This window comes from Drosophila subpulchrella, chromosome X, assembly GCF_014743375.2.
Source record: "Drosophila subpulchrella strain 33 F10 #4 breed RU33 chromosome X, RU_Dsub_v1.1 Primary Assembly, whole genome shotgun sequence".
In the NCBI taxonomy this organism is placed as follows: domain Eukaryota; kingdom Metazoa; phylum Arthropoda; class Insecta; order Diptera; family Drosophilidae; genus Drosophila; species Drosophila subpulchrella.
Window position 1 is genome coordinate 7,960,481 of NC_050613.1, and position 14,198 is coordinate 7,974,678.

At 40.6% G+C, this 14,198-nt stretch overlaps 4 protein-coding genes across 4 annotated transcripts; 1 reads left to right on the forward strand and 3 right to left on the reverse strand.

Moving 5' to 3' along the window:
- Nucleotides 1-240: 240 nt before the first annotated feature.
- Nucleotides 241-7,096, forward strand: LOC119558392 (mucin-5AC-like). Its single transcript, XM_037871920.1, has 6 exons — nucleotides 241-474; nucleotides 649-1,991; nucleotides 2,062-2,387; nucleotides 3,106-3,362; nucleotides 3,438-3,596; nucleotides 4,141-7,096. Exons 1-6 carry the CDS (start codon nucleotides 249-251, stop codon nucleotides 6,996-6,998), a joined length of 5,169 nt encoding a protein of 1,722 aa, XP_037727848.1. The 5' UTR covers nucleotides 241-248; the 3' UTR covers nucleotides 6,999-7,096.
- On the reverse strand, nucleotides 6,993-7,775 carry LOC119557670. Its single transcript, XM_037870533.1, has 2 exons — nucleotides 7,673-7,775; nucleotides 6,993-7,613 (listed from the first exon to the last, which is right to left on the reverse strand). The coding sequence occupies exons 1-2, from the start codon at nucleotides 7,691-7,693 to the stop codon at nucleotides 7,293-7,295; spliced, it is 342 nt and encodes a 113-aa protein (XP_037726461.1). The 5' UTR covers nucleotides 7,694-7,775; the 3' UTR covers nucleotides 6,993-7,292.
- An 824-nt stretch (nucleotides 7,776-8,599) lies between these two features.
- LOC119557523 lies at nucleotides 8,600-9,437 on the reverse strand. Its single transcript, XM_037870296.1, has 2 exons — nucleotides 9,307-9,437; nucleotides 8,600-9,247 (listed from the first exon to the last, which is right to left on the reverse strand). The coding sequence occupies exons 1-2, from the start codon at nucleotides 9,325-9,327 to the stop codon at nucleotides 8,732-8,734; spliced, it is 537 nt and encodes a 178-aa protein (XP_037726224.1). The 5' UTR covers nucleotides 9,328-9,437; the 3' UTR covers nucleotides 8,600-8,731.
- A 492-nt stretch (nucleotides 9,438-9,929) lies between these two features.
- Nucleotides 9,930-11,957, reverse strand: LOC119556757 (mucin-5AC). The gene is made up of 3 exons (XM_037869178.1): nucleotides 11,582-11,957; nucleotides 10,843-11,007; nucleotides 9,930-10,725 (listed from the first exon to the last, which is right to left on the reverse strand). Exons 1-3 carry the CDS (start codon nucleotides 11,955-11,957, stop codon nucleotides 10,025-10,027), a joined length of 1,242 nt encoding a protein of 413 aa, XP_037725106.1. The 3' UTR covers nucleotides 9,930-10,024.
- Nucleotides 11,958-14,198: the final 2,241 nt, after the last annotated feature.

Below are 14,198 nucleotides of genomic sequence, written 5' to 3' on the forward strand. Positions count from 1 at the left end.
TCGAGACCAGAGAATGAGAATCCGAGTGGGGGCTTTCGGTTTAAAGGTTTTTTTTTGGATTTCTGGTGGCACTTACATTGGAAATGGTGCTCTGGCACGTATACTTCCGATAGACAGGCGCCGTCTGGGTCTTATTTATGTAGTTATTGTTGTTTCTTCAGAGATTTACCTTAGAGAAGAACAAGTCGGACGTATAAATAGTTGTCAAAGGGTAAGGTGAAGTCATCAGTTACCCACCAACCTTCGAAATGTGGAGAGTGCTTGCCTGTTTAGTCCTGATGTCAGCTTTGACCTTCTCCCAGGGTCACCGAGGGGATTACCCGGGATTTCTACGTCTAAAAAATGTTCGGAGCTATAACCAACGACCCTGTGGCCCCCGAGTTTGTGGCAAAAGCGGGCTTTGCTATCGCAGTTTTGAAAGCATCTGTGACCTCAACGATTATAATGTAAAGCGGATATTCAGTGGCCAAGAAGGTGAGAAATATTTCGGTTTTTGAATTACATTTTACATAATAGATTTACTATTTTTTCGGAATTTACTTTGACATATTTAGTTTCTTAAAGGAAATACAATTTTATTTTATTTACTTAATTTTTTTTTTTTTCAAAACTAGAAAGTAATTATAACTTATATGTTTTTCTTTATAGAATTTGATTTGACAGACCCTATTTATTGCCAAGAGCCATCGTCGCTGCAGCAGCCGAAGCTTATTGACGTGGGCTACTATTATAATCATCGAAGCTTGGTGGTAGCACAACCGCACCGCTCGCTTTACCCTCCCCCTTTTCCCAGACCCAGAATTTCTCATGATACAAAATATATAAGAAATTACGACGCAATTCCAACATCAGATACTTATGATACAGTGCCGGATTACGATCTTCCGTATCCGGTATGGTCTTTAAAGAGGCCTCAAGCTCCGCGGCGAAGGAACCGAGTGAGTTACAAGCCTCAATACTGGAACTATCCAACGAGGCGGCCCGAAGAAACCAAGCGGACATGTTATGAGACAACAAGAACCACAACAAAAGCTCCTATATCAACTAAGGTCCCTACACATTCAACAACAACCACAACAACAGAGCCATCTACAACAACGACTGCAACTGAATCTACAACATCTACTAGTACACCATCTACCACAACAACTAGCACTGAAGCTTCTACAACAACAAGCACCGAGAGAACAACGACAACTACTAAGCCGACAACAACCACCAGAAGATCAACAACCACAGAACCAACGACAACGACTCAGTCAACAACAACTACCGAAACAACCACAGGACCATCAACGACAACATCCACAGAACCGTCTACCACGACAACGAAAGAGCCCACAACGACAACAACTAAAGAATCATCCACTACAACGACTACGGACCCGTCCACAAGCACATCCACAGAACCTTCTACAACGACAACAACAAATCCAACAACAAATTCAACAACAAATTCAACAACAAATTCAACAACAGATCCAACAACAGATCCAGCAACAGATCCAACAACAAATCCAACAACAGATCCAACAACAGACCCAACAACAGATCCAACAACAGACCCAACTACAGATCCAGCAACGACAACATCGGATTCAACAACATTTACAGAATCTTCCAGAACAACAACCACTAACGCTTTCACAACAACGACAACCGATCCTTCCACAACGACGACGAACGATTTTTCGACATCGACAACGACAGACCCAGCATCGACAGCCACTTCAGAATCTTCGACTACAACGACAAAAGTTCCATCCACGACGACAACTTTAGCGTCTTCAACGATGACAACAAATGATCCAACAACAACTACAACAGAAACCTCCTCATCTTCTGCAACAACAACTACAAAAGCCTCCACAACAACGACTACCACAGATTCTTCTACAACGACAACAACAGATCCAACAACGGTATCAACGACAGATCCCTTCACGACACCAACAACGGATGCCTCCACAACATCAACCACCGCCGCATCTGTAAGTAAAATAATATATATATAATACATTACCAGAGAAGACTAGTATTTATAAACACTTTCTATGGCAGGCTAAACCCTTGACTGTTGAGGTCAGAAATGAGGTCGAAAGGCTTATAGATTTTGATTTTGAAGCCTTGGCCTTGAACTCGGATACGGGAGAACCAAACTGCACGGAGGTCACCAAAGTCCTGATAACCACAGGATCAAGGATAGTTTTTCAGTTCTCTGGATGCATTGTGGCAAGGACTTCTACCAGTTCCACCAGAACTCCGACCAGCACCACTACAACTCCGAAAAGCACCACGGTAACAACATCAACTCAGGAAACCCCATCGTACCAGTGGAATGGTCAATCCACGGACTATGCCCAATCTCATGTCATATATACTTACTAGTTGGACATTGTTATTTAGGACCCAATAAAGAGAATCTGATACTTTAACACAAATAAACATATTTTTTATACTATGGTCCTTAAGAATCTTTAAGCAATAAACGAGACAAAAGTTTTAGATAAGAATAAGAACCAAGACAAATATACGGGTATTTAGAGAATTTATAAACTGCAAAATACATACAATTCCAATGATCGGTAGTCCATTAAAGTCGACGGAACACGTTTCTATTTTTATTCGAACTCAAAATACAAGTACATAGAGTTAGGTCTAGTGTTATATCAAGGGAAACGTGATCTTCGATCGTTGGAAAGTGCCTCACGTGAACTGCGCAACGCCCTTCAACCCGTCGTCGAAGTCAAGTGCAATTTCCAAGCTGTAAGATTCCACATTCTGATTCTGCTGACTCATGTCTTAGCTCATTTCTTTCCCAAGAACTGCGGCTCGCAGACAATTTCACATGACTCAAGGTTAAGCTAAGCCACCGCGATAATAGCGGTAATAATAAATTTCATAATGAACTGCAAGACAGAATTAAAGTGGGAGAAGAGGCGTCTGGTTTTTGCCGATTGATACGAGTTATGGAAGCAATATTAAAATAATAATAACTCAAACAGAGTCCGCGACACGTACACGAGCATTGCAAGTGTATGAGAGCACCGAGTGTTAGGATAGTTGGACGTATATAAACTGGAATCGGTTGGGGTCATGGCATAGTCGTTTTCGAATCGTTTTCAGTATGACAGCCATTCTACTTCCAATTGGATTCGCCCTGCTCGCCGCGGTTCAGGCATGGGATTACGGGGTTCCTTACTACCCAGCACCGCACTATTTCGAGCACCAGCAGCCATACGATTTCCCGTGTCCGCCGTCGGGTCCCGAGAGTCTGGTTTGTGCCGGTGCTCCCGGTGCCCAGCCATCAACCTTTCCCAGTCCCTGCGAGGTCCAACGTTTCAGAGCTCTGACAGGCATAAGTGAGTATTGCCCCCGGGTCCATATATCGTTTATATAGTCACTCACTAAGTCGAAATCTCTCTCTCTCTCTGCAGACTGGGAGATCATCCATGAGAATAGGTGCGAAACTTTCGAAGTCTGCCCGGATAACTGCCAGGATCAGTACAGTCCCGTTTGCGGAAAGTACAAGGATACCAGGCGAAACTACAGGAGTGAATGCGAACTGCAGCTGGTCAAGTGCCGCACAGGACATCGTGAGTATATCAGAACAAATTAAGATAGACTCTTACCATCATAAAAGTAGCAAATAGTCAGTGTGTTGTGGTTTACTATACCAAACAAATATAATTTTAATGAACTTAAAATATCTATTTATTTCAAACATTACGTTACATGCAACAGACATTTAAAATAAATGTATTTAATACATTATTTGATTATTATAAATTATGTTTATTTATATATAAATGCGCAAATATTAAACCGTTTAAAGCTTATTTAGAACGGCACGTTTTAGTAAACAATTTGTCAGTAAATACATACGTCGAAGCGTGGATTTTTATTTTTAAAACTGTACATAAGTCATGGTTATAGAGACCTAAACTTAATAAACTTAATAAAAAACTTTTATTCAAATAATGTAACTTGTGAAAAGTGTTTTATAAAACCAATTAGAATTGTTTTTAAGATAAGACCTATAATTCCATCAAAAGTTTTTGATTCAAAACTATAAATATAAGAATAATATATATAACAAATTTACAAATGTTATGACTGTCACCAATATATTTATTGCAGCTTGGAGAAAGCAGCACGATGGCCTTTGCGAAAGTAGGTATCCAGTCGCCCAATCACCTCGCGCTCAAAACTACAATCCCTATGCGATCAACCCATACCAACCGAACTATGGATCGTATGCCTCTTACGGACCAATTGCACCCCAAGGACCCTACAGATCCCAAGGACCTTATGGATCTCAAGGACCTTACGGATCTTATAGATCGGCTGGACCTTACGGACCATACGGTCCATATGGATCGCAATCTCAGCCCCAAGGTTATCCACAATCGTCATTTGTATCCCCGAAACCCTCCTATGAGGCTCCAGTTTATCAGCCATACGAGATTTCCTGGGAAAACATACCCACTGAGTCCGAGTACTCCACAACCTCCAAGCCTTACACAAATTCAATCTACGAGGAAGCACCAACCGCTTCTCCCACCGCTACTTCCACTACAACCACTTCCCCCTCAACCACTTCCACCACAACCACTTCCACCACAACAATTTCTACAACATCTACAACAGAAGAGGAAGACACCACAGAGGCCCCAAGTGTAACTTCGAACCCCAGGCAGAATATAAAGGTGAATGCTGTGATCGAAGGACCAGCTAACAAAACCACCCAAAAGCCCTCCACGACGGCTGCACCGACTGAAGCCCCAACTACAGTGGAAACACAGACAGAACTACTCACGGAGACCAGTTCCACAGAGTCCAGTGTCACTGCTCCTCCTTTGAAGAAATACGCGACGACTGCTCCTCCACAGCATGCGACAACCACAGCAAAGCCATTAAAGCCTTCTATTTCCATAAACGCCGTAAAGGATTCTAAACAGAAAGCTGAAGAGACCACTGAGCAGCAAACTAGCACAGAATCAAGCACACTTAAAGCTAAACCCACCTATGTATCGAAACCACCTTATCAATCCCTCAATATTTATAAGGCATCCACAGTCTACAGCACAACTGAAAGTCCCAAGGACGAAGGAACCACACAAGAGACTTTAGATAAGCTCATCAAAATAAATGCAGTGGAAGTGAGTACCGAGAAGAAACCTGAAGAGACCACTGAGGCTCCGACTACCTCGGCATCTAGCACTCCAAAAGCGGCTCCGACTTACCCGTCATATCCATCATATCCATCCTCAAGTGTCTATAAAACTCACCCAGTATATGGCACTACTCAAGCTCCTGAGGATAAAGACACCACTCAAGAGTCTTTAGATAAGGTTTTCAAAATAAATGCAGTTGAAGTAAGTACTGAGAAGAAACCCGAAGAGACCACTGAGGCGAAGACTACCTCAGAATCTAGCACTCCGAAAGCGGCTCCGACTTACCCGTCATATCCATCATATCCATCCTCAAGTGTCTACAAAACTTACACAGTATATGGCACTACTCAAGCTCCTGAGGATAAAGACACCACTCAAGAGTCTTTAGATAAGGTTTTCAAAATAAATGCAGTTGAAGTAAGTACTGAGAAGAAACCCGAAGAGACCACTGAGGCGAAGACTACCTCAGAATCTAGCACTCCGAAAGCGGCTCCGACTTACCCGTCATATCCATCATATCCATCCTCAAGTGTCTACAAAACTTACACAGTATATGGCACTACTCAAGCTCCTGAGGATAAAGACACCACTCAAGAGTCTTTAGATAAGGTTTTCAAAATAAATGCAGTTGAAGTAAGTACTGAGAAGAAACCCGAAGAGACCACTGAGGCGAAGACTACCTCAGAATCTAGCACTCCGAAAGCGGCTCCGACATACCCATCATATCCAGCATATTCACCCTCAAGTGTCTATAAAACATATTCAGTCTATGGTTCTACTGAAGCTTTTAATGAAGACACCACTCAAGAGTCCTTAGATAAGGTTTTCAAAATAAATGCAGTGGAAGTTAGTACTGAGAAGAAACCCGAAGAGACCACTGAGGCGAAGACTACCTCGAAATCTAGCACTCCGAAAGCGGCTCCGACTTACCCATCATATCCAACATATCCATCCTCAAGTATCTATAAAACTAACCCAGTCTACGGCACTACGAAAGCTCCTAAGGATGAAGACACCACTCAAGAGCCTTTAGATAAGGTTTTCAAAATAAATGCAGTGGAAGTAAGTACTGAGAAGAAACCCGAAGAGACCACTGAGGCGAAGACTAGCTCGAAATCTAGCACTCCGAAAGCGGCTCCGACTTACCCATCATATCCAACATATCCATCCTCAAGTATTTATAAAACTAACCCAGTCTACGGCCCTACGGAAGCTCCTAAGGATGAAGACACCACTCAAGAGCCTTTAGATAAGGTTTTCAAAATAAATGCAGTGGAAGTTAGTACTGAGAAGAAACCCGAAGAGACCACTGAGGCGAAGACTACCTCGGAATCTAGCACTCCCAAAGCGGCACCGACATACCCATCATATCCAACTTATCCATCCTCAAGTGTCTATGAGACTTATCCAGTCTATGGGTCTACTGAAACTCCGAGGAATGAAGAATCAGAGGATGATAAAACTACTGAAAGGTCTTTGGACAAAGCCATAAAGATTAACGCTGTCTTGGACTCCCATAACAAAACATCGCCAGAGCCCAGTCAAAACTCAACCTCTGCACCGACTGTTTCCGGGAATACCACCTCTGCTATATTCCCAGAAGTGGAACAGGGACTTACAAAGGATACTCAGAATGTGGCCAATAGCACGGAGACTGAGTTAGGAGAAATCCCGGAAATCGTGAGGACAGAAAGTGTCAGTAAGAACGGTACGGTGGTAAATTTGGAGGTGACCTGCAAACGAGAGTCCAAAAAGCTAAGACTGGATACATCTAGTTCCGACAATCGTAGCAATCTATATTTCATATTCTTGGGCTGCTAAAATAATTGTATCCAATAATTCAATAATTGTATAATCCATTATCCATTGCTGTTTATGTTAATAGTGTAAATTTTATAAAAGTTATTAAATATCGTTGCGTTGTGAAAGTGGTTGGCTTTTCTTATAGTTTGGTTGCGCAGTCTGCAGCGGGGCAACTCCATGATAGTGATATGGTGATCTTGTAGTTTCTAATAACTCCATCGGGATTGTAGACTAAACCAAGGCTCAAATGGGGCGATGTTCTTGCCGTTCTTCTTGCGCCGAGCAAAGTTCGGCTTTTCATCCTTGTTGGTCTTAGGAATCCATCTCCCCGGTGATCCAAGCCTTGCTTCTTTTTACCACGTCCAAAGTTGTTAAGTACTCCCATATAATATCGCAGTCCTTCAAGCCATTTTTCCCTTCATCGCAAAAATACTTGAAGGGCCAAACTATTATCGAATTGAGCAGCTCTATTTGTCTATCCAATGCTTTCACTTCACCAGAAATAATGGGGTCCTCGTTAAAATTTATGGGGTCGGGCTCCGAAGGCTCTTCACGAGTCTTGTTCAGCATGCACTTAGGTTCGGGAGCGGCCAATATCCAGTCGCATATTACCAATCCATATAGGCAGATCAGCTGCGGTAAAGCACAATTAGAGATAAAAGGTTGATTTCTATTCGCACAGTGCTTCTTACCATTGAATTAAAGAGCTTCATATTTCAGTCTTTATTTTGTACAATCAATCTGATTTTTTATTAGTCAGTCGCCTGATGGTAATTCACATGTCAGACAGCAAAAGCCTACTTTGATGAAACAGCTGACTGGGCCTATCGGTCCTGTTCCAGTGTTTAACTTCGACAGACCAGAGTTGTCGTGTACCCAGAAAAGTAATTCATTTGTTGAAATGAATTTTAAACAACTTATTTGATCTCCTCTTCTCTATCAATACATTTAATGAATTTGAGTTGCCGAAAAAGATATTTAAATGTATAAATAAAGCGAATCGCTTTTGGCAGGGCTTTTCTATTTAGACAGCAGCAACTCCAGAACACTTTTGCAACACTGCTTATGATAAGTTGACAGTACTGCCGTACAACATCTATATAAAATTAGGTAATACATTTGTTTTTGTGCCACCTTATCTTGTTATTTTCACTATGAACTAAATGTTTAGATTGTTGATAGATTTTTCAACTAAAAATTGGCACACAGGATCACGACGATACTATTCATTTATGATATAGTAGTATGAGCACTGTTCATTGAGCAGTTTTCTGTACAGCATAGGTGAGGAGAATCCAGACAAAATTGGGTTTGACAAAATACAAATATATTAAATTCAACACTTTTTTTTTATTCTTGTTGGGCTGGGTCGTCGTTAAAGAACCCCTATCTCTACGAATTCACCTTCGTCTGCAATATGAGCTGGAACATACAATATAAATGCGGTGAAAGTACTGAGAAAAAACATGGAGGGACCACTAAGGTAAAGGAAAATAGCGCTCCCCAAACGAACCCCACTCAACCATCACATTTAGAGGATTAGAAAACTACTGGAAGACCTTTGGATAGAGGACCGCAACCGAGAGTCCAAAAATCTGAAGCTGCATACAAGTACCGACAACCGTATATTATATTCTTGGGCTGTTAACAAATTCATTAGCCAGATATGTCAAAGATGCTGTTTATGTTAATAGTGTATATTGTATAAAAAAATATATCGTTGTGCTCGAAGGGTGTTGGTTCTCTATGAGTTAGTAGCTGGCGATTAGAGTTTGGTTGCGCAGTCTGAAGTGGTGAATCTCGATGACAGTGATATGATGTTCCTGTAATGGCATAAGGTTTTCAGCCGGGGATTGTAGACTAAGCCAAGGCTCAAAAGGGGTTGTGTTCGCGTTGTTCTTCAGGCGACGATATGATTTCGGCTCCTCGTCCTCGTAGGTGTTCAGTTGGCCTTCATCATCCTCTTGCTTCTCCTTAAGGATCTTAAGGTTACGACGTTCCAATTCGCTAAGTACCGCCATATTATCCCGCAGTCTTTCCAACTCCTCCCTTATTTGATTACCGAGAAACTTAAACGGCCAAAGTACTATCGAATTGACAAACTCTATTTGATCTTCCATTGCTTTCACTTCAGCAGAAATTATGGGGTCTTCATTGAGATCAATGGGCTCATAGTCCGAAGGATTAATAGTCTTGTTTAGCTTGCACTTAGGTTGGGGAGCGGCCAATATCCAGTCGCATATTACCAATCCATATAAACAGATCAGCTGCGGTGAAGTCCAGTTAGAGATACAAGACTTAATTCTTTTCGCACGGTGTTTCTTACCATTGAGCTGGAGAACTTCATGTCTTAGTCTTTATATACCTATTTCGTTTTATAAGTTAGTCGTCTTACTGAATGAAAAATTGAATATTACGTGTAAATATAACACGTCAAGCAGCAAAAGTCTACCTTGATAAAACAGCTGCCCAGTCAGCTATCGGTCCTGTTCCAGTGTTTAACTTCGACAGACCAGGGTTGTCGTGTAACCAGAAAAATACCTTTTGTTGGAATGAGTTCAACGAAATTCTTTACTTTTCTCTATTATTAGTCCTAGTTAACGAAAAGGATGTTCCAATTTTAAATACCGCCTTATTTTAGATAGAAATTGGAAATAACGCTTCTGGCAGGGATATTTTTTCCGACATCCGCAACTGCAGATTACTTTTGCAACACTATTTATGAAAATATCACAGTACCGCCTTACATCACCTTATTAAAGTCTACGAATACATTGCACCTAGATTTTATTCCTTTCCTTTCATGCATTAAATGAAAAAATTTCTATTACGCATAGATATAAGACAAAGCAAGGCCAAGAATAGCGAGCCAACATTTTTGTTAAAAGACTGCCTCTAATGGATTTTTTCTAAGAAAAGCCCCAGAAATTGTATAAAACTAGTTTTTCGCAATTGCTTATAGTTTTACTGTTCATCTTAAGCAGCTATATAAATAGTTTCAATAAATATTAAGTAGCTGAATTTAAAGAAGCCGCAATCATCGATCAAGGAGATTTTGGCTGGGGAATTGTCGTGGAAATGGATTGCTGAGTGGTGCTCACTGCCTGGGTAATGACCTCCGAGTCCTTCGATGTGGATTCTTTACTTATTTCAGTGGTGCTGGGCATCAGTGTGGTGGTGTAACTCTTGATGGTGGTGGTGCCCGAAAGATTTGTGATCCTTGATTTCTTGGAGCTTGTGGTTAAAGCTGGTTTGGGTGTGGTGGAGGTGGTGCTGCTGGAGGTGGTTTTTCTTGGGGAATAGGGCTCCGTGACACGACCCACTTCCGGCAGAAACATCGAGAGCGAGGAGTCGGTTATCTCGCCGTAATCATGACCCACATCGGGTATATTGTACACATTGTAGGCATCCACGGTCCGGGAAACGGAGACCATGGGATTGGCCAAGCTCAACATCTGCTGGAACTGCATGGGCGAGGGTTTTGGTTTGCTGGTGGTTTTGGTGGGTCTCATCCTGGGTGTCTTGGTGATCCTGGAGGTTGTGCTGGTGGTGGGGCTCCTTGGGGTGGTGGTGACGCTCCAAGGAGCAGGAGTGGCCAGCATCAGATAAACTTTCTTTGGACTATTTTCGAACTTTGGGATGGATGCGGGTTTGATGGGTCGCTTATGTTTGTTGCGGCGCAGCTTCTTCTTGCGACCGCTTTTTGTGGGAGTTTGGCAAGGACCCGCGTGCAGGATTCGCAGGACTAAGCAGTAAGAAGATGGGATTTCAAAATGTAAGTGGGTTTTATAGTTTCACAATGGTTAGAGATTTTTTTGGGATTTTTTCCCCATTTTATAGTGGAGTTATAATTTTAACAGACCTTGTTTCGTGTGGCACTCGCGACGCCGCATTTCGCACTCGTTGGCGAAGGTTTGGGGCACAGCCCCTCTGATCTCGGCCAGCGCGCAAACTGGTCGCTCCACCTGGGTGCACTTCATCGTCTGGCAGGTGGGCAGGCATCGCTCCATCTCCGTGGGCTCAAGTTCTGCATGGAATTCACTCAGGGCAATCGATAATGATTGGGTTTTCCAAATAAGCACAGAGAATGATGGCATTTTAAGCAGGCATGCCCGTGCGAAATACATTCAAAGGGTTTAAAGCACCAAAAAATGTATAATTAAGATACCATATTTTTGTTAATAAGTAAGCGTAAAATGAAGACTCCCTTACTTGATTTACAAATTATCAAAAAATAGATCTTTTAAAGAAATTGTTATATTTTTTCTTTGCATTTTTTATGATTCCATAACATATAAGTTTAAAATATCATTTAAAAAATATTTCTGTAAGTCGACGTATTTCATTAATATTTAACTAATTTTCTGAGACCTTGTAAAATTAAAATAAAATTGATTTTAAATGATTTGTTTAAGATTTTTTTTTTAAATAATATAAGTTTGAGCTTTATGCCTGAGATCTAAAGATTTAAAATACTCCAAGTACATATAGACTCTTGTTGTTATAGACTCTCTTGTTAATAATAAAATAGCTCAAAGAATTTTATGATGTTTTTTTTCAGTGAGTAAGTGACATCTGATTATATTTTATTTCGACCTCACCTGTGCCGTACTGGAAGAGCATCTTCATGTTGGCCGCCTCCAGGCGGCAGTTGTTCTCGAAGTAGAAGCTATGGGTTCCATTGGTGGCGCAGACGGGCACTCCACCTGGCTGGCAGTTGGGCTGGTAGTCCACATACTGGATCTGCATGGCACCTAATCCTTTATTGTCCTTCTCGTCGGAATCCTGACCCAGTCCCGCTTCGCCCAGGATCTTGGCGTACTGGTCACTCGTGTAGTGCGGATCACCCATGTGCCAGTTGGCAATGGGCGAGTATTTCTGGGCCGCCAGGGTTCCTAGAGCTTGGAGCAGGATCAGGATCAGGATCATGGTTATAGCTCTAGTGCTGATGATTGTGCGCTTCTGCTGCGGATGCATCTCGAGTTGTTTGTGCCCTCTGTAGATCGAATCCAGAGCTTTATAGTGTTTGCCGGACCACTTATCGCCTGAGTTCGTTGCATTTTTCCACTGACACAGCATTTATCGCTGGTGTATTGCATATTTTATTCTGCGAAGTCGATAAGCACCACCCCACCCAAGCAGGTGGCTCTTGAAAGCACCATTCATATCATATTTATTGCTCTTCAAACTGTGGGTCATTCACGTGTCTGCCTATCAGCCAACTACTCTGAGATCAAGTGCTGGTTAGCTATCTGGTGACGAGGCAGTACGTTGAAGTAACCGATTTTATGTGTCCAACAAAATGAGAGACAACACCTGGCTTTAAAAAAATAAGCTTACTTTTTTCCTAACGATTTGATAATTAAATTGTGTATAGTAACTACAACTTTGTATTTGATTTAAATTGAAAAGTTTTATTTAATGCATTGAATTGGGTTCGAGATTTAGGTGTAAGTTTTTTACCATGGTACTAGGTATTCGTAACTAAGGAAAGCTTAAAAGCCTATTCTCCTTAGGAAGGAAGTAAAAGCTTGGAAAGAGCTTATATTTATTTTAGAACACAATTTTTTCAAATGGACCAGCTTAAAGCTACTAAGATTTTAAGTTAGCTTTAAAGCTTAAGATTATATACAATTTTCTTTTTGTTTTTAATATTTGCATTTAAAATTATATAATTAAATTTTAATTGGAGACACATTTTTTTGGTCATTTCTACTTGTAATGTTATCTAAAAATGAAAAAAAAGCATTATATATAAATAATATATAAAAAGCTAATATGAGTTAGATACTTACAGTACTTGGGTTTAAATAAGAAAACAAATAAGTTATCTTTCAAATACGAATTTCTTAAAAATATTCGAAACAGTAGTGTACATATAGTTCATACAGATAAACAACGTATAAGTATATTTTAAATACAATTTCTTTAAAATTTTAAAGTTAACATTTTGTGTTAAAATGAATCATGTAGGTTTGTATTTAAAACAATACTGTGTTTTTAGGTATATGTTGTATATTTGATTCCATCGATGATTTAAAAAAATATGAGTTATAAAGTTTGATTCAAGTGAGTACTGAAAGCAAGTTCAAGTTTTGCAAGGAAATCTGTGGTTATTTGCCCTCAAGTTTATGAAAGGAAAGGTGAAAAATGCATATTTATACACAAAAGTATTATACATGCAAGTACAAACAAATATTTAAATAAGTCTTCGCCTTTACGATGTCCTTGGGACGGTATCCTTCGCTCCATTCCATCCTAAATCCCAGGAAAGTTTCCAATGTGGTGCCCAGTTTTGAGCGTCAACAAACAGCCAACTTATTTTTGGGCAAGTTTATTGCTTTGTCGTTATTGAAAATGAAAGAGCAAGGGCGTCTGTCCAATCCGCCCCCCCCCCCCCCAGTACTTTTTCCACCCCCTCTTTGAATGTCCTGCAGCATCCCTTTCCGCACTTTCACCCAAACTCACAGAAACACACACACGAAGAGTAATCTGCATATGCTTATGGGTGCGGGCCAGAAGATACAATTTATTAAACTCTCCTTACACACACACACACACACACACTTAGCTAAAAATGGGCAAGGCAAACAACAAAAGTTTCCTATTTCCTTTCAGGACGAAGGGTCCTGAGACTTTCAAATCCATTCTGTGCTCGAACAATGCAGTGCTGTGGCACGGAAATAAACCAAAAGACGGAAGTCAGAGAAGGGAAGCCGGAAGAAAAGGAGAATGCAGTGAGAAACCGGATCGAACCCATGAAATCTTCGGCTAGAACCAACTTTTCATGCTCCAAAAGAGACTGAAATAATTAAAAAGGTAAATTGAATGCAGATCCTTAGATAAAACCAAATTTTGGCAGTATGCCACATTGAAAGCGGACTTTGAAAGGTCTAGTTAGGAGGTGACTTAACAAAATGTTAAATTCTTATGTAAGGGTATTAAGCCAAAAACTGTTTAAGTTGTTATACTTAAAAATCGGGATCCAGTTGCTCAAGCAATAGACTTTACAAGTATAGTTTTTGGTCACATGTCTGCAAAAAAATACTTGAAATGGCCACACAATTATTTAATACCGAAACTAAAAATATAAATGCCACTCAAACACAAGTTACTCTGGTATTAATGATTATTATTGTTTTTTAATGATGATTAATTATTAATTTATTAACACTTTGGAGCGAGTATATATGTACAATTAATTCTACATTTTACTTT